The sequence below is a fragment of the Calliphora vicina genome, chromosome 1 (genome assembly GCF_958450345.1).
Source record: "Calliphora vicina chromosome 1, idCalVici1.1, whole genome shotgun sequence".
NCBI classification, from domain to species: domain Eukaryota; kingdom Metazoa; phylum Arthropoda; class Insecta; order Diptera; family Calliphoridae; genus Calliphora; species Calliphora vicina.
Window position 1 is genome coordinate 46,284,218 of NC_088780.1, and position 27,862 is coordinate 46,312,079.

At 28.5% G+C, this 27,862-nt stretch overlaps 1 protein-coding gene across 1 annotated transcript; it reads left to right on the forward strand.

The window, feature by feature from the left end:
* On the forward strand, nucleotides 1-27,862 carry Dh44 (diuretic hormone 44). Its single transcript, XM_065498451.1, has 3 exons — nucleotides 1-163; nucleotides 13,289-13,411; nucleotides 27,140-27,862. The coding sequence occupies exons 1-3, from the start codon at nucleotides 38-40 to the stop codon at nucleotides 27,839-27,841; spliced, it is 951 nt and encodes a 316-aa protein (XP_065354523.1). The 5' UTR covers nucleotides 1-37; the 3' UTR covers nucleotides 27,842-27,862.

The following is a 27,862-nucleotide window of genomic DNA, read 5'->3' on the forward strand; positions in this document are numbered from 1 at the left end:
TTTCTCTACGTTTGTTTTTTGTCCTTTTTTTAGCACCATGAAAGCCACAACGTGGCTGTGTCCAGTCTTAACACTATTGTGTGCTACAAAACTCGTTTATACAGCACAAAGAGGAAGTTACGGTGGTTATCACCTGGATGACATGGATTCCCAATTGTTACAGGTATGTTGGTTGTTTGCCATTTGTCGTGAAATATCCTCCATACACGTTAATAAATGTGTAAATACTACAGAACAAATAAACGTAAAGTAAAGTAAAAAAAAAATAAATTCATGTTTATAAAATTGCATTTTTTTGTATTGCGGTTTTTATGGGGAATTGCTTTTTGTTTGTCTGAATAATTTTTGTTGTATGCGTAGGTATTTATCGTTTTAAATTATAAAATAAATAAAATAAAACGTATCATTTGATGGACTATTTGTTTTTTTTAACAATATTTATACTTATGTATATGCAAATATGTATTTTATGGCTTTTGGTTCATGTTTTTTTCACTTTACGTGACTCAGTGAATTGTTGATCTATAAACTGATAGGTACTTCTTTGTTTTGCTTTGTTTTATTGTCATTGGTGGAGGTGAAGAACTATTTCTGCGATCCAGGCATCTGCGGCAGAAACTGTTGAAGGGAACTCCGAATCTGCTTGAAAGCTTACCGATCACTTAGTGACCCATTGTTAGTGAGTAATGTTAGATATACGTCTTAGCCGTGACAGTTGTTAACCCTCTAATACTTAAGCATGCCTCAAACCACTCATCGCAAAATGCCAATAAATGCAAATATAACTGATATTTCATTTCAAATACTTTGAAATCTTTTTAAAATAATTTTAGCAACTTTTTTTTGAAATGCAAAATCAGTAATACTTGCATTTATTGCCATTTTTGTGTTGACTGCCTTGGGTATGCTTGGGCATTAGAGGGTTAATTACAGGACTTAAACGTCATAAGCGCCGCCTGGTTGTCGACAAAAGCGCCAGTGCTCGAGTAGCTAATTCAGTAACATCCCAAAATCCAGCAGATGAAAATTGCTGTTAATGAAGATCAATTGGAGTTGGGTGGGAACAATTTCAGAGCCTCTGAAAAACTAATCTGAAGAACATCTGTAATGCATATACAAGCAGAATTCTGTACAATTGGTGCACGGCATAGTTGCTTTTCATTGCAGTTTGCAAAAGTCAGGATTGTACATATTATAGCGGAATAAATTCACTTTTTAGCATATGTTTTAAGCCCCACTGTTTAACGGACTTTTTTAGCCTGTGTTGTACAATATTCAGTTTCCATAATAATTTCAGTTTCAGAATAATACCTAAATTTTCTGCATTATTCTATAGAGATAGTTCATAGCTCCGTACACTTTGGACCACATAGTGAATCTAGTGCGAAATTGGTGGAAATAACTCATTGCCCGCATAAGCAACAATTTTCATTCCCTTATATTCAAATTCGACAAAAATCTAGTTAACAAAAATCAGCCACAGTATAGATGGGATCACCCCACCTTGAGGTATTCCAAGCTCATCTTGCTTCAACTTTTCGCTGTTCCCAAGAAATTCAGTAATAACTCTTTATTTCAGTATGGTCATTATGATGTGATGGATCCCTGCAGCAACTACGCCAGGATTCCATATGGTGATTTTTTTGATGAAATTTATCAATCGCCTATCAAATTCTATCCAGGGAGATTATGTTTTAATTAAATAATGAGAATGACTCACTGTGGAGCAATTCTGACCAGGAGTCATTAATTCTTTTAACATCCATGGACCGGATTGGAGTGTGCTTTATCCAGAATATAAAAGAATAAAATAAAGAATAAAGCGAAATACAATATAATTTATATAATAGTTAACAACTAGCTTTCATATAACGTAAAACTGATTTTTAATTGATAGTTTGGTTTTATTGGGAGAAGCAAATCTTCGCTCATATTTTCGTTTCCAAATTTCTAACAAATTTATGCTTTACTAAATGATTTATAGTTCATTTATTTATTTGATCCTCATATTTCTCCGGTTCTAGTCCTTTAATGTTTGGTTTCAAATAAAAAAGATGTTTAATATATTATTAATATTACTATATATACCTTGCTGGATCCCGTCCAATGGCTGTTTTGTTTCTTAACAAATATCATCTCACTTAGTCAACACTTTTATTTTATTTCCAATTTTATGGGAAACAATTTTGTAGGAAATTAACGAAAACAAATTGTACTTAAATGAATTTCATTGCAAATAATAATGTTTTGAAACTAGATTTTGATAAACCTTTAATTTGTTTAATCTTTAATTACAATTTGCCACTAAAATATATTTTTTTATTTAGAAGTTTTTTATATCTAGCTTCACTGTAACTCGAAAAATACGTAAATCCATAAAAAGCCACTAAATAATTTTGTACAGCTAGATTTGAATTTGAAACCTCAGTGCAGTAGTTAGATTTAGAACAACTATTAATTTAGAAAATTTTTATTTTACAAGTATATGTTTTGAACTACATTTGCAAGGGTGTCTGAAAATGTTTAGATATATAGAATGGAAATATGTTTGAAGTACGAGTATTTAGATATTATATTTTGTGCTTTTATTTGCAATTAATGGCTTTATTTAGCATGACATATTTTTATTTCGTGTTTTGTTTAATAATAATTTTAAAATTTCCCAGACAAACTATTGTGTCTACAGAAAATGTTATTCAATTCGAATAAAATTTGTCGCTTATCCCTCAGAGTCTTACTTATTTCGAAAATATATAAACGAAAGTATTTTTCCTGTTTTGTGATGAGATCATAAATTTGTTAAAGATAATTTATACAAAACAATTTAAAATCTTTCTGCTGAAAAATAAACAATATGTTAATTCCGTTATGAAGGACAAAATTTATACAAATTCACAACAAGTTAATCTTATGAATTCCATTTAACCCAAAAACAAATATACTACAACCTATTAACTTTTGGTTTACGATGTTATGTTTATGTAATACAAGGTGTTTCTTAAAAATTCTTAAATATACTTAAAACCATTTACTCCCAAATTATGACTTGCAAATATAATGGTTAATCCTAAAGACATATGTATAATGATATTTTGTTGGAAAATGTGTCAATAGAAGCTTAAGTTTGTATTTTTTCTTAAGTAGTTAAAGTACGAGTATCTTAGTGGCTGTTTGCAGATTATGTTTAGCCTCAGGTGAACGTAAATACAGTTTTTCTTTCAGAACCGGGTAATTTTAAATGTTGATTTTCGGTTAACCGGTTTAGCCTCCCATAAAGTACAAATATGCAAACAATCATACAAACACAAATTCTTTTTTATAAAAGTGAGCAAACACCACAAATTATTTGATTTTTGTAACCTAGTGTTTACACATGAAAGTAATAGTTCGAAGAACTCAATCCATTCATACTTTTGCACTAACAAAATGACACATGCAGCCACCTGCAGCTCACTGTCTAGTGAATTTAGCTGGACAGTGAGTTTTTGATACTTTCTGCAAATGGACTTGAAAATAACAAATGCTTATATCTTAAAGGTTTATTTATTAAATTAGTTGTAGTATTATTATATTTGTGGCTTTTTGGCGGCATCATTCTCCTTCGGTAACATTTACAAAATTAACTTTTACTTGCATCTGTAAACACTCAAGCAACTTGTAGATATTTCGATGTATTTTTTGACATTTTCGTTACTTGAATGTGTAAATGCAGGATAAGATAATGAAAATCCTAAAATCTATCCATCGATTAAAATTTAAAAGTTTCGGTTTGATGGAGATTGGGTTGAATAATAGATTCGGTTATAAAAAAAATTTAAGTCGGACTCTAATGATTTTCATGATCTTAAAAAAATCAAAAAGGTCACTGGTGTGTACTCACTTTTGAGGCTGTGTATATAGAAGGTTTTCCTATATACAAATTTTAACATTTGCTTAACATTGTTGGTAGTTTGCCCATTTCTGTTCTAAATAATCATAATGATAGCTACTATATCTTCCCCTATATATAATTTGTCATATCTATGGAAGGTACCACAGCTACTAGTCCAATCCAGACCATTTTCAGACAAACTTCCCATCTATACGAACTATGTAAAATGACAATAATTAGGACAATAACTTTTTACTTTATATGGGAGATGACTCACCCCTGTTCCGATCCCTCCAATTTTTGGTCTAACTTCACGCAGTGATACGAAATTGATTCATATAAAGTTTGAAGACTTTCACAATTATAGTTCTCTATATATTGGAAAATAACTATTTAGTTTGCATGATAGGTGCCACGCCCACTAATACAATCACTCCCATTTTCAGCCAAAGTCAGTATAGTGATAAGAAATTAATTCGTACAAAGTTTAAATACTTTTACGATTATAGTTCTTCAGATATTCAAAATTATGGAATTGCATTGTATGGGTGGTGCCACGCCCACTATTACAATACCGTCCATTTTCAAACTATGGAAAAATTTAAAATCACCCGATACACCCAATATTTAGTTTATATGGAAAGTACCACGCCCACTTGATATTTAAAAATAAAGGGTATCATTTTCAGGATATAGGGGAACATACAGTAAAAGTTTCAAGAGGAATGGTCTAGTGGTTTAGGCTCCTATAAGTTACAAACAAACAATGTAATCACCATATTAAAAAAAATATATAAACAAATTTTACAAGCAGAACCAGTTTTTCATAAAAAAAAATTACAGCAAAATATCATTTGGTGATTACTTTTGCTCCACCTTGTAGATAGATAGATGAAACCATAGGAAATTATTAGGGATCTGATCCATTGTAGTTCCGTAAAATTCAAAAAGTTTAGGCTAAATCTTACTAATTAAATTTCCTTAAATTGGATTGAATAAATCATTATCTTCTTTCTATAAATATGTCTTGATTAGTGTGTATTGTTTTGAAACTTTGGTAAAATTATGGGCATTAGTGTACTTTTTTTCGGTATTTTAAGCTTTGACTTTTTCAATACCTTCATGACCACCAAACATTTAGTTTTGTGCATAGTTCCTTAATATTTCCATCCAGGCTAAAGCAGCTACTCTTCATTGTTACAATTATTTGTTTGTTCAACATTTAATCAATATACATAATTTTTAGTAAGCAATAATTACAATTTATGTATACAAAATGTGTTTAAATTTAATTTAAATTCAATTATTTTCAATTCATTCTTCTATCTTGTATACATAGTTGACAAATTTGCCATGTTAAGGTTTATTTAGCAGATAGTGACAGAATATTTAAATAATAAATATTATAATTTAATCCGATTAATACTAACTGGGTGATTTGCTATTTAAAACCATTTTTTCATTATAGAATTGATTTTACAAATCATCATATGGTTTAAATTAATTAATTTTTAAATACATACTACTTTGTTTGCTACTTTTGTTTATATTGTTTTTAAATATTGCCTAATACGCACAAGTAATATTAAAGTAATTTGCATTAATTTAAAAATAATTTATTATTAGTTTTATATTAATATAGTTAATAGAATTATATTACGTAGAATTGTTTGTGATGTAAAAATACTTTATAAAAAAGTAATTAAAATACTTGGTATTTGTCTTTAGAAATTCGTAATTTAATATTGTTTAAGTGGTATTTTAATTACAATTTAAAGGGAATGTTTTGATAGATTTACTATATAGAGAGAGCCTCATAAGTGAGTAAACACTAGTGAATTTTTTGATTTTTTTAAGATCGTGAAAATCATTTTAGTCCGACTTAAATCATTTTGTTTCAGAACCGAATCTATTATTCAGCACAATCTCCAACAAATCGAAACTTTTAAATTTTAATCTTAGATTAGATTTTAGGATTTTCATTATTTTTTTTTTTTAAAAATAGAATAATTTGTGGTGTTTACTCACTTTTGAGGATCTCTGTATATATTTGGCGACTTTCGATTATATCAAAGTGGTATGAATACAAGCCTTTCAATAATCATTATTATCCCCCCAACTTTAAACAATGTTAACTCTTGTAACTACGTTTTTTTGTGTATAAGTTTAAAATCAAAACAATTGCGTTTTTATTTAATCTAGGTTAGTTTATTGTAAAAAATAAATCAAAACATAAAATAACCACACTATTCTAAAGTTTTTTGTGGAGTGAGGTGGTTACTTTACTAACCACTAAAATTTTTGACTAAATTTTCTGACCAAACAAACGAAATAGCAAAGTAATACAGATATTTTAAAATTAATCTAACCACGGCAAAGTTTTGGAAAAAAAACATAAACGATGACTTCAAAAAATATAATTGTTTAGCAAAATAGTTTAAAGACTCTAGAAAAGGTGGTTAGAAAAGTGACCACTAAACCGAGAAGAGTTAACCAACCGCAGGGCACGAACATTAATCGACTTTTTACACGAACGGCAACACATGTCTTAACATATCGACGGCATTTATCAAAAATGGTTTATCTGCAAAAACCTAACTGTTCAGGAGAAGCAAAAAACTGTTTAATTCCCTAACTAGTGAGTATTTAACAAATCGATCTTCCACAATATGATTGATTGGCTTCTACTAATTCCCTAAAATATATATTATAAAATAAAACCCATTATTCACATTTTAACGGTAGATAAACCATTTTGTTTTAGAAAATTTTCGATGTTAATATTAAAATGAGTAGAAAAACCATTTTGTTTGAAAAAAAATTTAAGTTTAAATACTGTTGTTTTTCACTTTTAAAAAATTTTAGGATTAAGAAAAATAGAAGAAGAACTTACTTCAGGTCCAAATAATTATCTGTATGGTTAGTGTTAGGGTTTTTATTAATATTTATTAAATAAATTACATTTATTTTGAATGAAGATTATCATAGACAGAATGATATTCATTAGGTATCACAGATTTCAATTCCTGTAGATGTTTCCATTTACTGGTGGATATTGGAAGATATTCTTGGTGAATTGATTGTGGATCTATATATCCTGGGTATTTTTTTTATTCGTACTGGATGATCTTTGTACTCATCATTAAAACTGACTTTGTATTTTACACTACCATTCGGTAAATATAAAAGTGATTTTAGTTTTGAAACAGTTGGGCCATTCTTAGATCGTCCAGGACAAATACTAGAAAAGCGTATAATATTTTCATCGTTGACGTTTTTGAAAAAATTGTATTCTAAGTATTCGGTATCAAACGGTTTGCTTATTTCTTTGGCACCAACTATTACAATTTTATGCGCCTCTTTCGTTATATTGATATAAACATGAGGAATATATGGATTGGTCCTTCAACATTTTTTAAATTTTTGCATGTGCACTATCACATTCCATTTGAGTGTGTCCCTTTTCCAGATATTTTTGCTCAATATTTGTTTTTGTTTTCTATTGAGTAATTAGACAAGGCATTTGCGAGAAAATGGTTCACCCTTTAAGCAGTGTGTCTTAAAATGAAATTTGAGGACAAAAATGTTGCTATACTATTTATTTTTGGCTAAAGTAATAAACTCCCATCCCAATTATCGAATATTTTGTCCGTTAAACTGTGTGAAGATAGAAACATTTTGAAAACATATTTCAAATCTGCGTATTAATATTCATCAGCAAAGTTGAATTCGTTTTAAAATAATTACTTTATTGCAGATTTTTAATATACGACTGCTAGAAAATCTCGCAAATACATTGTAGATAAACCATTTTGCCTTCAAAAAAGAAGTGTTTATGTAGATAAACCAAACAAAAAATGTGAATAAGTCGCAAACAAATAAACATTTTGATCAGAAATTAATACCACAGGAAAAGTGCATCACAGGGAATAGTTTGGTATCTAAAACTCATTTTTACAAAATCTGCAGCTAAACCATTTTGGGTAAACACCGTCGATATAGAATACTTAATATCTTAAATTTAAAAATCAATACGTTCTCATTTAAATCATGTCACTTGTTGGTTGACTCTGCTTTATCAACTTAACGAACTCTAATTAAATTAACCTCAAAGTTTCTGTCACTTATTTAAAAGACTTCGTAGTTGTTTATTTTACGAATTTATAAGTTATTGTTCTTCAGATTTTACTGTTTATTTTTTGGTTTTCGTTGTCTAAATAGTAATAATTTATTTTTAATAAAGAAAACCACAGAAAAGAAATGTTTTTAATATTAAATTAATATACTTATTTTGTTAACAAAGAAATGCAATTCGAAGAAATGAAAGAAAAACTTTTATATACTGTTAAACTTGTATTATAATTTGTCCTTAAACAAAAAAAACTGTCATTTTATTTTAGCAATATTTAAGAGAGAATCCAAAGAATATGAATGACAAGTTAGCGGAGGTAAATCTTACATATCCTCTATGTAAAAGTAGATTTCCATTCGTCTCAACATTCATGATCGTTCAGACATACACGATCATATTCAGTGTATGATATTTTTACTTATAATCGGTTAAAGATCGATCGTTGTAGTATTCGGTATAATAATTTGTAATGAATTATTACTCAACAATAATTTTTACATGTGATTTGTGAGATTTAAAATGATCTTTTATGATTTATAAAAGTTTGTTGAAAAATTTGATGAGTATTTAAGTTGATATGGATATTTTTATAAATTTTTACCTAGGCCTTAGCATCTGGGCATTTTCCATCCATTGGATCCAAAATACTTATCTCTTTTTTAACATAACAACCTGTTCATAGTTCGTTTTCATTTTAATTCTCAGCAAATATCTCTAGCATTAAACCTACAAGGCTAATCATAATCGATAATATAACAAAGAAATTATGTTAAGTCATTAAATATAAACTATTCATTATAGCTGACAATGCATAAAATATATATAATGGCAACTCTAGAAAAAAATCATTTTCTTCTCATAACTTTTCCATAAAATTAAACAATTCAAATAAAATAGAGAAAGTTTTTCCTCTAATCAAGTTAAAAGACAAGTGTTGTTACAAAGTCTCAACAAATAAATACAATTTATTCTTATTTCATGCAGCAAAAATGACAATAAGTAAAGAAAAATATTTAAAAAAAAAGAAACAAAAGTAAAGTGAAACGAAGAAAATATAAATGAATGAACATAACTACTGCTGTAGCTAAGAGTATATAAAAAACAAATGACACAGGTGTCAAAGTTTTCAATATGAAGCTTATAAAAAATTATATATTTTGTTTGTGACAGTAGCAACACAATATCAACAGCAACTAGCAGTAGCAATATCAGCATGAACGCCAATAGAAATTTTACTTAAAGTAGATTTTGTAGGTGTATCTATGAATGTTTAACTTTGTCATATGCATAAACCCTCAGTTAAATGGAAATTTTACAAAGTTTTAATTTTATCAACTACTTGCATGTCAAACAATTTTATAAGAAAATTAAATTATTAAAAATTGATGCTTACAAAATGAAAATAAAGTGAAATTAAATACCTTGTCAAGGTGTTGCAAGGTTGACAGGAAATTTGAAAAATTATTACTATTACATGTATTTTATGTTTTATTTAAAATTACTAATTAAAATTCATGTTTTTCTATTAAATATTTTCTATTAAATTTAGTCATGCATGTCTTAACAAATGGCAGGACATGTTGAAGACAAGTGTCTTGAATTAGTTAGATTAAAGAAATTATAGATTAAATTGTACACAGAGAAAACAAATTCGTTATGGCAACCGAATTTGTCGCCAATCGAATTTAGTCGGTTACATCTACTATCAAATAAATCAGTTGCAATTACCGAATTTTTGAGGTCCTTGACACTTTATTGGTATACAGAGAAAATAAATTTGTTATGACAGCCGAATTTTTTCAAATTCAATCGGTTACCATACCAATCCATAATTCGATTGCAAGTACTGACTTTATGTTCCTATAAAAATGACTACAAAATGGTTTTTATTTATTTTATTTTCCAAAATACAAGTAATACAAAATACAAAGATTGATCTTTAAAATTGGCGGTGGGAACAGCAATGGTAGAACTTTTATTTTTACCGTGTTTTTGTTACATCTGCATTGCAGTTAAAATTATCTGTTTTCAGTTCTTAGTATTTCGTTTGAAACGGTTGCAGCAGACATAACAGCATCACCAAACATTTAATATTTCAATGCGACATCAACTGAAAAAACAAAGAGATCCGAAATATTTCGCCAAAAGTAACACCTCGTTCGTATACCTATTAAATCAGAGTTTAACTTAAATTAGCAAGAATATTCCTTAAAATGGATATTTCTAATAAGAGAAACATCATGTAAACTTACCATTCTAGGGATTTATAACCGCAACGGTCTATGGAATATTTTGATTATGTTTTTGGTGTTAATATTTTATTATGAATATTTTTTTCATATTTTATTTTCTGGTTTATTTTATTAGAAAATTTTTTGTTGTCAAATAAATCAACAAATAGTTCGATTGGATTATGTACTTATTTTTTCAGTTGTGAACATCGAATTTTGGAAATTGGTTTGAACAATTATTTGTTACTTTAACTAGAAGCATAATTTTAGGAGAAATTATTATAATACAACCAATATATTGATTGTAACCACCATATTTACTATTAAAACTTGAATTTACATCTGTTGAAGTTACTGAATCACATAAACTAATTTTAATCTGGCACAAATTGATTACCTGAACCAATTTAACAATTGTTGGAATCGTAATATAATTACTAATGTATATTTTTAGCTGTAAATATGGAAAATCGGTTGAATTAATACATTTTCCATAGTTATAATAAATTTTCAGTTTAGTTAATTAAATATTAATAATTCTAACCGTTTTCCAACCAAACTGTTTTCTGTGTGTAGTTAAGCTTTTGTCATTGAATATTAAATGTATTAGATTATAAAGCACAGTGAGGCAGAATAAAATTTCTAACTGGCTGGTTCGATTGACATAAAAATACACACAGGCGTAGCAGAGGAGTATTCTAGTTTACGGACTCGTAGGTGCGGCGCTGCACAGTGGTATAGAAAAAAAGAGGGAAATAAATCTGAAACTACCAAACGGTTAGCCCGGTTTAAATGAAATTTCACATGCGCAAAGAGTAAGGATTGTCGAATTTAAGTTTTGAACTTGGACTACAGACGTCCACCAGGGACGCAGTCAAAGGTCCACAAAGTAGGACACCACAAACAAATTACATATATTAAATCTACTCTACTCTACCCGTCATAGCTATCAATTATCTCTTCTAGCTTAGGAGATATTCGCATTTTAAAATTAAATTTTCAAAATTTTTACCCATCCTACTCCTACTACAAATGTTTCCCGATTTTCTACATTTTTACTTTATCAAATTTTGTTTAAAAATCATCAAAAATTGTTTAAAAATCATGACTGACTCCAAAGTTATACGCATTTGGCGATGTTTCGCTAGTTTTTTGAGAATAAAGTAATTTTTTTCTTTTTTATCTAAAAAATATCTAAAAAGATGTATAAGGAATTTATATTTTACATAAAATATTTAGAATAAAAAAAAAAAAATTATTTTTATACCGAGGAGACCAGGATCATCCCAAAAATGGGATTTTTCAAAAAATGTTTTGCGGCATTTTTTTTTATCAAATTTCAAAATTGATTTCTAGTTTTGCATTTTCAAAAGAAAAATCTATATAACTGTGAAATTTTATTCAAAAAGATTCATAAATAGAAATTTAATTTCAATTTACATCTTCGCAAAAAATAATTTTTTTGTCATGTTTTTCAAAAAAGTATTCCATGAATGTTTTAATTGTCAAAAGGTACTTTTTCGAATTTTTTACAAATTGATTTTTTGGTAATTTTATAATATTTGGGTTGAAATCTTTTAGAAAAAATCAATTTCCCAAAATTTTTAAATTTTCAAAAAATTAGGTACCTTTTGTTCTGCGGCTCCTCATATATTTTTGAAAAATAGATAAAATCTATTATCTACTTACATATATCATGTCTTGTTTTTTACGTTGAAAATTAATTAGAGAAATCTTAATATCTGGCAAAGAATTTACCTAACATATTATAAATGAAAATAACAGTGTTGTTTTCACATAAAATCATACACATACAAAAAAAATTAATCTTTATTTTGTAAGAATCCAAAAATAGACTTTAAAGTCGAGTGTTACAGAAATATAGAATTTGATAGGTTTTCAGTCAAAACCCCACTTTCAAATTATAGACACTAAAAAAAATGTGTCCAATTTTATAATAGGGTCCTTAACAGGTACTTCCGAATTTATACCATTTAATGCCGAGCTTTCGGATTTAGCCAATCTTTAACGAAATACAATTTATATGTTTCGAATACGCCATATGAGCTTTTATCAACAAATATCCTGAAATTCCAATTTTTGGTATTTTATTTAAATATTTGTTACAACTTACAAGATTATTTTTCTAAAAATTGTTTTAATTTTTATCAATTAACTATTGTTACGTTTTTACCTTTTAAAAAAGGTGGTTTATTTTTTGATTGCAAAAAAAAAAACAGTTTATTAGTTTAAAATTTGTAACAAAACTTTATTTATTTTCGATTTACGCAACAATTTAAATAGTCACTTTCTTTTAATGTCCACACTTATATTAAATTAAATACCAATTGCAACCTCTGCCTCTAGTTATAAAGAGCGTCATCTTCCATCCAGTAGTTTCATGAATTATCTTAATGGACAAAACTAAAATCATCTATTTCTAGAGCTTTTATCTTAGCAGCTCAAACATTTAGTGTTGCTAAAAACTGCGTGCTATCAACATTGTTAATAAGTAGAAGCATTTAGTGATGGAAATGTTTATAAACATGATGAATTTTGCAAGCATTCGTTACAGACCGATAAATTCAATTCGCTAATGCAAAATCGTAACACTATTTTGAATTACATATTCAATACACGTATATACTAATAAAGGATCTATATGTATGTTCATGATTTTTATATTTTCTGATTTGCAATCAATTTTCTTGATTGAAAATGTAATAATTTTTGATTATTTGTCCAAGAAGTTGAAAATCTGAGATTAAATAAGTGATAACTTAAATGTAATGAAAATATTACCACTTTAAATAAAACCGCCAATATAACTATATCATATACACAATTACATTTACACCTCCTATAATTTTTTTAAAAATTAATCTACAAAATAATAAAATTATTCATTATTTCACAACCGTCTAGCAGTACAAAATTGAATGCCCACCTGTTTGTAATTTAATATTTTACTGTAAAACTCAATTTTAAGTAACTTTCAGTCTCTTTTTTTCCTTTAATATTTTATTTATTCATATTCTTCTACTATCTTTGCAGAATGATTACTTCCGTTCGAAACGCAACAAACCATCTTTGTCAATTGTGAATCCACTGGATGTTTTGAGGCAACGTTTGTTACTGGAAATAGCTCGTAGGCAAATGAAAGAGAATTCGAGACAGGTAAGTTTCACAAAAGAAATATTTAGCCAAAATATTAAATATGAAAAATGAATGTACTTCAATATTCTTGTGTTCACAATAAAATGCGTAATGTTGGTTATTTTGTGGCCAACATAAAATGGAAATTATTCAAATATAAATGTAAAAAAATACTATGAAATAAGTAGCATCAAAAGAATAACTTTTTACAACAATATTAGTTATGAACAAAAACAACCTAAGTAATCTCAGTATATAAGTTAAAATTTAGTTAAGTATTTTAATAAAGAATTTGCTATTTTTTCGAATGGTATTTCAAATAATATTTCAGCAACAAACAATTCTTTAAACTTTAATAAAATACCTTGAAATAGAAAAACATTGTTTATGAAACTACATACATTGAAATGCATGAACTCCATAGAGGTATGAATTTTCAAATTACTACCGGAAATTATTACATGTTTAATGATCACTACTAGGAACGGCCCATTCCAGAGAATCGACATATTGAAACTCTAAATTTTCTTAATAGATTTTATATTAGTTTTCTCTAAATGAATTACTATACTTTTGCTATAAAAATATGCAGGTGTAGGATATTATATGGTCTGACGATATCCCCTAATAGCTCCCATATAAGGGCCACATGAGAAAAATATAGTAACGCGCATAAATATCAATATTTAATAAAATATTTAACACAAAATTTTTTTGCAAGTTTGCATAGATTTTGTGACTATCGAACCTTTATTAAATAAAAAATTAATATCTTTTAAACAGAGAACATTTAAATAATGTAGCAAGGCAGAATCAATTTTCGTAGATCCTCGAACAGTTTGATTTTCAGTCCAGCAATAAAATGATAGACTTTTGCAATACAAAGTGGTAAAAACTTAGCTGACGAGAGTAATAAGCTACTTTTTGCATATCAAAAACTAATGTCAATGTGCTTTCTGGTATCTTTTTCATGAATTCGCAAATCTGTCACAAGTTTAACTTTCATCTGAAGATCAATCTAAGTTTGATAAAAATTCGATATTGAAATTGTTTGAAGAATTGTTACGAAATAAAGTTTGACTTCCTTTTAAACTAGCATTCATTGTACATTGAAAACAATTTGCCAATGTTAAGGCTGCTATCTAAATATATACATACGTTTGGATTTATATGACTCTATGTAGCTACAATTATGGTTACAGTAAACAAGTATATATTTCTGACAACCATTTTTATTATGAATCATTATATTATGCTGTTCTCAGATTATGATATCCATAAGCCGAGATCAACATAATATGGTAAGTCCTTTAGCATAAAATGGTTGTCACAAACATATCGAGCCCTTAGCGTCAAATTATCGTAAGCGACAAAACACAAATTTTACAGGAGAAGGTTTTTTTGATTATTTTGAAATTTATACATAGAATTAAAAATGTTATGATGCGATATAATATAATTTCGTTCAAGCTATTTGTCTATTTTTCAAAAATATATATAACTTTTGACAATTAAAAATTCATGGAATACTTAATTGAAAAATACGACAAAAAATATTTTCTATTGAATTTTTGCATAGATACAAATTTTTCGAATTGAAATTAAATTTTTATTTATGAATAGTTTTTAATGAAATTTCACAGATGTGTAGATTTCTATTTAAAATAGAATAATAAAAACAAGTTTTGAAATTTGTTATCAGCAATCCCGCAAATCCCAAAAAAGTGTTGAAAAAATCCAAAAATGTGAATTTTTAGTTTTTTGGTTATAATATCCATACCAGGGTAGGGGATATCGGAAGCCTTTACAAAATAATTAGAAACATATTAGGCCACCTAAAATTGGTTACTATATTTTGATATCGAATATGCGATTTTAGAATTTTTGACCTAAAATTTAATTTAACATAAAAAATAGGTGTTTATTGAATGGACCTGGTCTCCTCGATAACAACAATTTTTTAATTGTTTTTCAATTAAAATATTTTATAAAAACTTAGCTTTCAGAAAGTATATATTCCTTATACATCCTCTTAGAAATTATTTGCGATAACTTAAAAAAAAAAGTACTTTTTTTCCCAGAAAATTAGCAAAAAATCGTAATTTTAAATTTTTTTAAATTCGAATGCATATAACTTAGGACTTAATCATTATTTTTAAACAATTCTTTTTCTATTTGACACATAAATGTGTTGTTACTCCAACAAATGATAATTGGAGAAGATCGGAAAATATTTGGACATGCTGTTACCAAAAAACTGGAGTGTGGTGGGTAAACATTTTGAAAATTTAATTTTCAAATGCGAATATCTCCTAAGCTATAAGAAATATTTGACAGCTATGACAAGGTTTTTTATAGTGCTCGATGAGAAGATTATATGTGTGTAATTTTTTTGAAATCGGAACACAAACGAATAAATTGAATCGTTTTAAAAATATAACATGCCTGAGGTGTCCTACTTTGGGGACCCTTGGGCGCGCCCCCGGTGTGCCCATGAGGTCAAGGTTCAAAACTTAAACTCGACAACACTTTTTCTTTGCGCATGTGAAATTTCATTCGAACCAATCTAACCATTTAGAAGTTACAGATTTATTTCCCTCTTTTTGTTCGATACCACTGTGTTTCGCTTACGATAAAATTCGTTTTCTGTAAAATATAAACATTAACTTACGATAAAATCTTACCCCCTATAATTTTGAAGTTATTAACAATTTTGATATTCTGAGAACGCTAAAACATCAGTCGGTCCATAAAATTTTAATTTTTGCAAAAAAAAAAAATTTGAAATCGTCTCAAAAAAAAGTGGCTTTGGTCCCCCTTCTACCCTAATCAGTTTTTTTTTATCAGGTCACATGTTACTTCAAATGGACTTTAAAATTTCAAAGGATAAATAAGTATCAGCTAAGAAGCTAAGAAAGTCAGCAGTCAAATAATGTTGTATATTTTCCTCTTGATTCAAAAATAAGATGGAAAAATTATTTTTAAACATTTTTATGAAAATTTAATTTTTGAGTGTTTTTCCAACGTATTAAAACAAATTTTGACCGTATATTTGATGCAGGGGCAAAACACATAACTTTATTACAATCCTGAACTTTTAAGTTTTTATTTGATGCCAATTTTGAATCAGATAAATTTATTACGTATACTTTCTTTTGAAAACTGTGTATCCTTTGAAATTTTAAAGTCCATTTAAAAGGTCATCTGATCCTATCATAAAAAACTGTATAAAAAAGATTAAAATTGTTACAGAGTGTTATAAAACTTTAATTTGTAAAAATTATAAATTGTTAACCACAAGAAGTTTACGGGAAACAACATGTGTCTATACAAGTAGTATTTAACAAACTCTCTCTCTACAAAACATATTTTTTTAAATTTAATCATAAAAAAATCCTTTAGTAAAAATTCCTAAAAACATAGATGTGGGACCACACAAAAAATATATGCGCATTTTTCAATTTGTACAAGAGACAGACAAGCACCTAAAATCTTATTACCGCAAGTCTAAATAACTTAATATATTAAATCGCTTTTAACTAAATATATTGTAATACACCTTAAATAGTATTTTTTTACACATAACCCAGCAGCACTTTTAAATAAAAATGTTCACTAATGTCTGATTAATATATGTTTGGGTCATTTGACACATATGTGCCTAATGTAAAGCAGAGCGTAGTTAATTGGCACTTGATATATCCCAGGTAATCTAGCGTAAGGTCAACCATCACTTTAGTGTCTCTTAGTAATCTAGGATGTAGTCATAAATAATATGTTTATTACTGAGCTTTAAAAAGTAATAATTTTACCCACCAGAAATAGGCTGTTGGAGAGTCAATTGTTACTGAGTGTCCTTTTGACTTGAGTTCCGTCTAGGATACGCACATGTTGCCAGTGCTGACTCTAAATAATAGGTAAAATCAATAGTTTGGCACAATCACACAGAACTGCAGGCAGCCAACATACACAAACTCTCATTAATACTGATGTAGTATTTATATACAATTTAAATATTGTGCTCCATTACTCACTCGTATTTTACATGCGACAATTTGTGTCAGAAATACAAACATATGTATGTATATGAAGGCATATTTTATATCCTGCATGTGTTTGAAACTTCAAGGCATTTTATATAAACTCTTATGCCTGTTTATATATTGGTATGTTTAAGCAAATAAGCCAACAAAAAAAAAAGAAATCCATTCCTGTTTACAGTTATTTTGTAAACATATTTTCATCACTTACTTGTTGTTTGTTTTTAAAATTTTTTTCCTTCAATCTAAAAGAGTGCTGGTTGTTTTATTTTCTTAAACAACACTCTGCTCTACTCAAACACGTTAAGTCAACAGCAGCAGAAATGCCTGCCTGCCTTCCTTTGGTAAACACATTTAAAGGAATTCTTTAGCAAGATTTTCCGTTTTGGAGAAATATTTACATCAATTGGGTTGTTTGCATAAAGCAAATGACACTAACAACTTTTTACAGTATTTTCCACAATTCAACCGCTTAATGTTTTTATACTTTGGATATGTGTACGTATTTGAATATTCAGCCATTCATGCTGGTACATACAAACTTACTCATTAGGATGGTGGTTTGTTATGAAATGTTAAAAGTGGTTTTGGAATTTTAAGATACGATATTTATAGAAAGTGAAGAGTAAATAGCTGTAGGTTAGGTTTGTTCCATGAGTATAAAATACATAATTTATATTGTGTCGCTGCTCATTTTAATTCTGGGACTGAATTGCTCGTAATTATCTTATTCAAGATTATGGTATTCGATATCGAGTAAGACATTTATAACATTTTATTAAAATTTTGATATCGAAATCATTTTTCGATACAATAGCATATTCGATCACGAATACGCTAATTCGACATCTGATCATAGTCAAATACGTTTCTGAAATTTCATAAAAATCCCCAAAAAAGTTATACTAAAATTCCGAAATATTAGATAATTAAACCCTTGACCATATGAAAGTGTTAAAATTTCTTGATAATGATAAATATTTCATTAAATCTCGGCCATCATTTTTTAATATTGCTATATCCACCATCAAAAAAGATGGGGGTATATAGATTTTGTCATTCTATTTGCAACATATCAAATTATTTGTCGTAGACCCACATTTGTATATATTCCGGATACTCTAGATATGTCCTTCCGCCTTCCCAAACGAAATGAGCTAGCTGGCTGACATTTTGCACAAATACTCTCTGTTGATAATTTTTAAACTATTTAATTATTAACATATCAAACCAATTAAGAACGTATGGTCGGTCAATTACTACACTAAGTAAATGAGCAAAAATATTTTTCTTTTAAAATATCAATATTCGTGAGTGATTTTCGGAAGTGGGCCTTATATGGGAACTATGACCAATTATTATTTACGGTGAATTTTGTATATATACCTACTAGGGTATTCAATTAATCGGGTTTCTGGTTTAATCGGTTAATCGAGCAAATAATTAATCGAGGTTTAGATTTATTCGGTTAATAATCGGTTAATTTAAAATTATTCGATTAACCGAATAATTTATATTTTCATTTTAAATTTGAAATACAACAACGAATTTTGTGTACAAAAACATAAAAAAACAGCAAATAAGGTATTTGAGATCATTTTTGTAAACATATCGCCTATTTGCTGCAACAACGTCCTAACTTAAAATCCGTGTTTTATGAACTGAGTAATACAAAGTTCATTAATCTTTAATATAGTATCATCTGTTTTCAAAAAAGTCAATTATTTTTTGTGTGAAATAGTTTTTTTGTTGTAAACATCAAAATTAAAATTCATGTTTTCTCGTATATTTGATAAGTAAAAATTTGGGTTAAATACAGATTAGAAAGATATTAACATCTACTATTTATATTTCTGAAATCGCATGATTTGTTGAAAATGTATTTAAGAAATAGTAAAATGTCATAAAATATTCAAAGACGTTTTTCACGAAACGACTTTTTTTGAATTATGACGTTGTTGCAGCAAATGTGTGAGTTTTTTTAGGGTTTTAGTGAGATCTTCTGAAATAATATTTTATAAAAAGAATATAATTTAAACGATTTTTTTTCTTTAGATTTAATAAAACTTTTCTTGGAAAAAAACTCTCTCGCTGATTGCATATGTTGGAGAAATCAAAAGCATGATAAAGAATATTCCTTTTTGGATTGTTTTAGATTTTGATTAATTTAATAGTTTTGTTTAGTTATGATAAAAGACTAATTTCCAAAAAAAATTTCGTCTATACATGCTAATACAAACAAATTTTCAAAGACATGTAAATTAAATATGTCAGTTGTTATACATACTCACTAATCACGTTTATTGGATGTTCAAAAATATTTAATTTTAATTTGAAATTTGTATTTGAATTGTATTATTGAAATTTAAAGTGCAAAAAAAAGGAATTTCGGTTAATCGGTTAATCGACACAAATTAATCGGTTTATTTGTTATTTGAAAATCGGCAATTTTAAATTATTCGAACAGTTAACCGTCCAAAATTAATCGGTTAACCGATTAACGGTTAATCGATTGAATACCCTAATACCTACATTTGTAAGAGATTTATGCACGTTAAAGTGATTTTCGGAAGCGGGTCTATTTGGGAGCTATGACTAATTATGGACCGATCGTAACAGAATTTGGTGACATGAATTTCGTATATATAAAACTTTTTTGGAGCGAAATTTGTGGAGATTAATATATAAATTAAACATATATGACCGATAAAGTCCAATTTCGGGAGGACATTTGTATGGGGGCTAGGTGAAACAATCGACCAATTTCAGCCAGTTTCAATAAGCTTGGCGGTTGGGCCGAAAAAATGATATGTACCAAATTTGGTCGAAATATCTTCAAAATTGTACTTTGCGCACAAGGTTTACATGGACAGCCAGCCAGAGGGACAGACGGACGGACATCGTTTAATTGACTGAGAAAGTGATTCTATATATATAAATATTGGATATAAGACTTAAAAATGCGGGATATTCAATAGATGACGTATCTTTTGATGGCAGTTTTTGTTTTTAGTAACTTCCCAGTATGCAAAATGATTCGAAGTTATGTCGAAAATGAATAATTTTTTCGTAAAATTTTGTCGATATCGACTTCGATATAATGTCGAGAATGTGCGTGTTTTACTAAGTAGAGTGCAGAGTGATAAAGAGTCGAAAATTATTTATTATTCTGATTCTAATTTTTATCGATATACTATACCTTTTTCGGTATTAAAAATGTTCTAAATTGATTCGATTTCGATTAAATATATGAACAATTTTGTATACTTTATACTATCGAGCAATTTCTTCTTTAAATAATGCATATTCAATACCTTTATTATTATCCAATAATGTTGCGTTAGATGTGTTTTCATTTTCAAATGCAATAAACTCTGAACATATTTCTGATGCTTGCTGATTATGAGATTCGAATTGTCAAAAACAACATCAATAATTGGCTGCGCTTTTCTTTTAAGACGTCTTTGATCCATTTTTCGTGTTAAACTATATTTTTATGAATATGTTATTGATAGGATAAGAAATAAAATTTGATTTTCTCACAAATTGACAAAAGAATAATATGTATGTATATGAATTTGTCAATTTGTGCAAAAATAAAATTTGACATTAAAAAAAAACTCGAACATTATTCGCCATTTCTATAAAATATTAAAATACGATATTCTAAAAAATGTAGATTGGATAGAGCATCATAATAAATTCATATTTTCGATTTTAATGCGAAATAAGTTCGATAAAAAGAACTGACTCGAAATGTTGCATACTGGGTTATATGTCATTATGAAGAATACATAACTGTAATTTATTTTCACTCAGTTATTGAACACTATAGTGTAAACAAGTTAATTTTTATTGCTTCGACAAAGCTTATGGTGAATGTGATCCATCGGTTTCAACGTGCTTGAGATGGTTTGTGCGGTTTAGAAGTGGTGATTTAGACATGGAAGCCAAAGATCGCCCAGGCCAGCCAAAAAAGTTTGAAGGCCAAAAATTGGAAGCATGAAGATGGTTGTAAAACTCAACAAGAGCTTGCAGAATCATTGGGAGCTACTCAGGCAGCAATTTCAAAACGTTTGTGAGTAGCAGGATTCATTCAAAAGCTGTGAAATTGGGTAACATACGAATTGAAGTCGAGACACCTTGAAATACGATTTTTCATGTTTGAAATGATGTTTAAATGCTATAAAAGAAAAAAATTTTGGGCCAGAATCATTACTTGCGCAACTGATTCGTTTGAAGCAAGTATTGGCCGAAAAACGTTCTGATATGATACCGTAATATTCCATCATGACAATGCTCGGCCGCATATTGCAATACCTGTTAAAAAGAATTTAGAATGAAGTTGTTGGGAAGTTTCGCCTCACCCGCATTATAGTCCGGACTCGGCCTTGTTTGACTATTATTTGTTTTAGTAGATGAAGAACGTTCTCTCTGGGATACGCTCCACTTAAGAAGAGAGTAGCCGAAATTTGCTTGATTCATTCTTGGCCTCAAAAGATGGACAGTTCTTTTTGCGCGGAATCCAAATGTTCACAGAAAGATAGGAAAAGTTTAAAAATAAAGCTAACAATTTTAAAAAAATCCTGCATTTTTTTTTTGCGCGGAATCCAAATGTTCACAGAAAGATAGGAAAAGTTTAAAAATAAAGCTAACAATTTTAAAAAAATCCTGCATTTTTAAGTCTTACACACATATACCACATTATGCCTCAACCCTTTCATTAGATATGCGATATTTAATATTTGTGTCCCATCTCCCTTCTGCACCTACGGCTACCCGTGTTATTGTTAGATCAATAGGGTAGTGTGCTGAAACAATGGCTGCTACTAAGTTTGAAGACTCTCACTATAATGATTCTTTAGATATTCAATGTTTAATATTTGCATCTAATGGGGGTACCGGTCCCCCTGCTCCTATCGAAATATTAAGTAGACTATAGCTCGTTTCGGATATACAGGAAGATATTGTACAACACATTCTTTTTTAGCTTCGTATTCATAAATGTTGAACAAAATATCTGACCTTTGGTCAGAAAAATAACTCTGGTACACACGCGAGGATATCAGGTTCGGACTATAAAAGAGTGCACGATTTTTCTTGATGTGTTTCGACGGGAAGGAGTTATGCTCTATTAAGTAGGTGATTTTTGAGCAATTGGTACCTTTTAAATTTCTAAAAGACATAAAGTCTTTAGTTTTTTAATACTGTCTCCAAATCTTTTAAAACAAAAAAGTTAAAGTCATATAAGAATTAAAATTTGTTACGAAATGTTTTAATTTTAGCAAAATACTGAGATAGTCTATTTTGGATCACCCTGTTGGCTGTGATATAGTTGAAGTAGTGTTGTAATTTTTAGGCTCCTTGTATTTATTTTCAAATGAGTAACATTAGTTTAAAATCCATAACCATATTATTTTTGGCCGGTTTTTCAAAATATGTGCCACTGAAGTCCTTTCAAGAATCTTTTCTCAATATTACTTGATTTGAGTTGTTCCTAGAAGTGTGCTCTATTTATTTTCTTAATATCTATTAAGAATAATATTTAAAACAAATTAAAAAAGCTAAAATTTTGATTACAAAACTATATCAAATATCCTAGTACCTACCTAATACGTAATATGTTACTTTTACTCGCACGACGACATGGCTGAGGAATTTGGAAAGGAAAATGTAAAATAGTTAAACATACTTATTCATCGTAATTTTATGCCACCGCAAACTGCACACAAAAGTTGATTATAAACGATGTTTAACAGAACGTAGAAATAAATTTTCGCGCGAGTAGACGAATCTTGTTGCACGCACAAATTGATTTGTCAGGCTGGTTGAGTTTTTAAGAGCTTTTCGCAGGCCTGTTAAAGATACCAACAAGTAGTACACACTTCTCTAGTATGTAAAAATACTTCAACGTATTATTTGAAAATGGTATGCACACAACGACTGGAATGTAAAATAAAATTAGATTTGATTTTGTAACAAATTACCATTAAATGTATGCATATTCTATAGTATTTGGATTGTTCTTTTTCAATAAATTTATTTAAGTTTGATAGAATTTAAAATATTTTTAAATTAAAAAATATTTGTAAAATTACTTGAATATTAAAATTAATTAAATTTGCCATACAGAGAGTAGGGTGTCTTTGTAATTTAGGTCTGCTGTATAAATATCAATTTTACATGTCTCCTTTAATGTTCAACGATTAAGAAAAAAAATTTGAGTAACATACATTTAAATTGATTTAGACACATAATTTTAGGGCAAGAAAATGAAATATAAATTGAAAAATTATATAAAATAAAATATTATTAATGATGATAATGTTCTTACTTAGCATGGCTTAAAGCATGTTGTCTCAAAAAGTCTATAGTCATACAAAAATTCATATTACGTTGTGTAAGACTCTTTTGTTATTTAGTTTTTAGAATCATATTATTTATTATAATTAAATTTTATAGTAAAACCAACAAGGTAAATAATTGACTGGATCTAGAAAATTTATGTTTAAAAATGCTAAATACTAAAACATATTTTTTTACCACAGATTTTAAAAATTTTTAATATCATCTTTTCTCACTTTGTTAATAATTTGGGTTTAAAAAAAGTCAGCTTCCTGTCTCAGCGGTATTGCCGTCGAACATCATTTGAGGAGCCGCAGAACAAAAGGTACTTTTTTGAAAATTGAAACATTTTTGGTTTTTTCTAGAAGATTTCAACCCAAATATAAAAATACCAAAAAATCAATTTGTATAAAAATTCGAAAAGGTACCTTTTGTTCTGCGGCTCCTCATTTGTGAAGTGCCGCTGCTATTTTTTAATTTATCTATGTATATTTTTCCCTAGCACGTCGATGTCAATTTATGTTATTATCATGAAAAAATTATAGAATTTGAAATGAAAATATTTTGTTTTCTTTACTAATTATTATTAGGCTAACAAGAATTGTATGTCTAGCCACTCAGTCAACAGTTGTAAAAGTTATAAGATGAAATAGGTGTGGAGTGGTCAATTTAACAACCTGTAGTTTAACATCTGTAAAATAGGGTGGCCCTTATATTAAACTTTGTCCATATTTTCAAATATGGTCAAAAAGGGGAAGCTATATTGGATTTGTACTGATGTTTGTAACGCATATAGTCCAACAACCACTTTAAAGTGTATCATCATATTTAAAACTTAAAACTTTTTCCGGATCAATCCATAATTGACCATGACAATTGAATCTACGCTCCGGAACGAACCGATTCCTAATTGGCCAAAGATTGTCAACTCAGAAACATCTGTATCAATCGGAAGGTTTTTCTCCAGGGAAGAACTTCCATCAACAGCGGAAATGTTAAAACAGCAATAAAAACAAGCATTCAAATTTGGATCTTTAAAAATATCCATCGTCAAGAAATATACATATACCCACAATGATTTTGTTATGCCGTTTTTAACATATCGAAATATTCGTTTTAGAACCAAGATCCAGCTATGTCCGTCCATTCTTCCATCTGTCCGTCTATCCGTCTGTATGTCTGTCTGTTGAAAACACGATAGTCAAATGAGCAATGTCAGTCCATGATTTCACCAAGACCTCATATAATTGTCCCCACGGAATACTGTTGATTATGCGGCAATCCTGATCAAAATTTGCACAAAATAAGTTCTAAGCACTCTGAAAGAAGAGTAATGGTCAAAAGTCATTCTTCAAAAAATGACTTGAACATTCACAATTTTCATATAATAACATTCTGCTACAAAATTACACACTTGAATGAAAAATTATCCGGGAAACCCCAAACCCTAGTTGTAGGCATAGGTGAGGACATACTGAAATCGTTTTCAAAAATTTTTAAACACCCTCAATATTTTGAGTTATTTTGAAAAAACTGTTTTAGGGTAGGTCGTAGTACTTTAATACCTCTAAAAGTTTTTATAAATAGTTTCGCTTTCTTTTTTATTTTTTTTCGTAAATTTTCAAATTCAACAATAATTATTTTAATTTTTTTCTATAAAACCCTATTTTTTTGCACAGTATATTAAAGAATATTTTATGTAGACAAAAACGAGACATTAGTTCTTAAAATCGGTTTATACTTGCAAAATTTATTAAACTTTTTCGGAAAAAGTTCTACAAAATTTATCTTGTAAATTAAAAATTGTACAAATATTTTTTTGTACAGTTTTTTTTTGTATTATATGCGCTGGGGGAGAAAATACTAAAACATGTATTCATGAAATGTTACAATTTTCATTTGATTTGAATAATTAATACCATGTTTTTTTAACAACTAAATTTCCATTATAAATTGATATAAATTTTTATAGGTTTCCATATCAAAATTAGCAATGAAAACCGACTAGAATAAAAAAAGTTGATAAATTGTATCAATACTTATAACTTACAAATGTGTGCACGTCATTTTAAAGCGTAATGAGTTTTCTTTCCAAACCCGTTAAAAAATTTAAAGTCGGATAAAAACTGACTGAGTTACAGATCCATAAGTTGACTAACATCACTGAAAATGGTTTTTTCAGAATAACTTCTGAATTTGAGGATGTTTCTGATATTTTTTGACAACACAATGTACTCAGCAAGACCTATAACCCACGCTAGGTCGTTTTCCTAGTTTTTTTTTCATCGTAGCACCGTGTAATTAATATCGTGATGAAATTGCATATAAACAAGTTTTATATGAACCTACGTCTTTTTACCAACTTTTGTGAGGACCGGTCCATACTTGACCCTACACCCATATAATTCCTATATCAAAAAAGTATTCTATTGTCATTGACTCGGCACAGCCGAATAGTTAAGTTAATCCTCATTTAGCATTTATTAAAATCGGAAACAATTTTTTTAATTTTTCAAAAATTGGTTTCAAACAAATTTTGTATTTGAGGTATGTATGAAATTTTAGGATTTTGTGAAGTGTCACATTATAAAGAGCTATGGGTAAATTAAATATGAAAACTACAATAGTTTGAATTGAATTTTTTTTAAAATTTAATTTTTCTGAAAACTAGATAGAAACTCACCTAAAACCACAAACTTCAAATAAAAAGTAAAACATCTTAACTTTAAACGATTTTATTCAAATTTGAAGAATTTGATTTTTGGAAGCCAGGCAACAATTTTGGAGCTTGTGATCTTTGAAAATAGAGAAATTGCAAAATAAGGACCACCCTAGTGTAAAAATATTGCCTATAATATGAATAGAAATTATTCGATTCAGTTGTTATTTACTTTAAATGTAAATTATTCAAAAGTAAATACTTAAATATGCCAACATTGTTTAATAAAACATTACATCTATAGTTTAGGTATTTATGTAAATTATTTTATATTATGATACAAAAGGAACATTTCAATGTCTAATGATACAATCAATAAATAAATTACAAACAAAAGAAATGTTCCAAATACATATTTTATTCAAGGAATACAACATGAAACAAAAATTTACAAAAGAATATTTAACAAACAGTTAAATTAAGTTGCGTTATAAGAAATTATGCTCAATCAAGCACATCATTTACAATGTTTATATTTTTCGTGTCTTACTTGCAAGCAAATTGAAATATATAAGTATGTATCTACTCGTATTAAATAAATGTTATAAAATAAAGTATTTAAAACTTTTTAATTTCCCTGTTGGCATAAACTTTTTTCACTTAATTTCTTTGTATGCTTTCTTTCAATTTCTTTTCACGCCAAAGGTGGAATTGAATCGAGCCATATTGAAAAATGTTGGCAAACGTATGGCCAGCAAATATTCATCACCCCTGACTGCAGCCCTATACGATATACATGAATCACAGCAGATGCAACCAGAACCCATGCAACATTTACAACCCTATGACTACGAATTAATACCCACAACATTAATTTTTGATTATCTACAACAGCAACAGCAGCAACGACATCCTTGGTTGCCTTACGAATCGACTGCTATACAATTTGATAACAATTACATTAACGATGCTATCGAAGGATCTGCGCTTTCTTCGTCTCCAACCGCTGGCGAGGATGATGCTGAGTCTGGTGAACAGGACATTATGGTATTTAATGGGGCAATGGGCAATAATGACAAACATTCCATGAAACATATAAAACAATCAAATAATGAACATTCCAACACAGCAAATGATGAGCAACGTGAAGCAGCAACATTTCAAAAATCAATCAACAACAACATCAACAGAAATGACGATAATAAACGTTTAACCTTGATTAATAATCATCAACTTCATCATCATAAGAACGATTTGAACTTAGATCTTAATGATGCAAATCCAATATCGTCGAATCCAAATGCAAATGATTTTAAAAATGAAATGAACGATAATGCTGGTGATTATCAGATACAACGTTATTTGTATCATTTGCATAAAAATCAAAATCACTTAACGAGAAAGTAAATTTATTTAAGAGACCTTCTA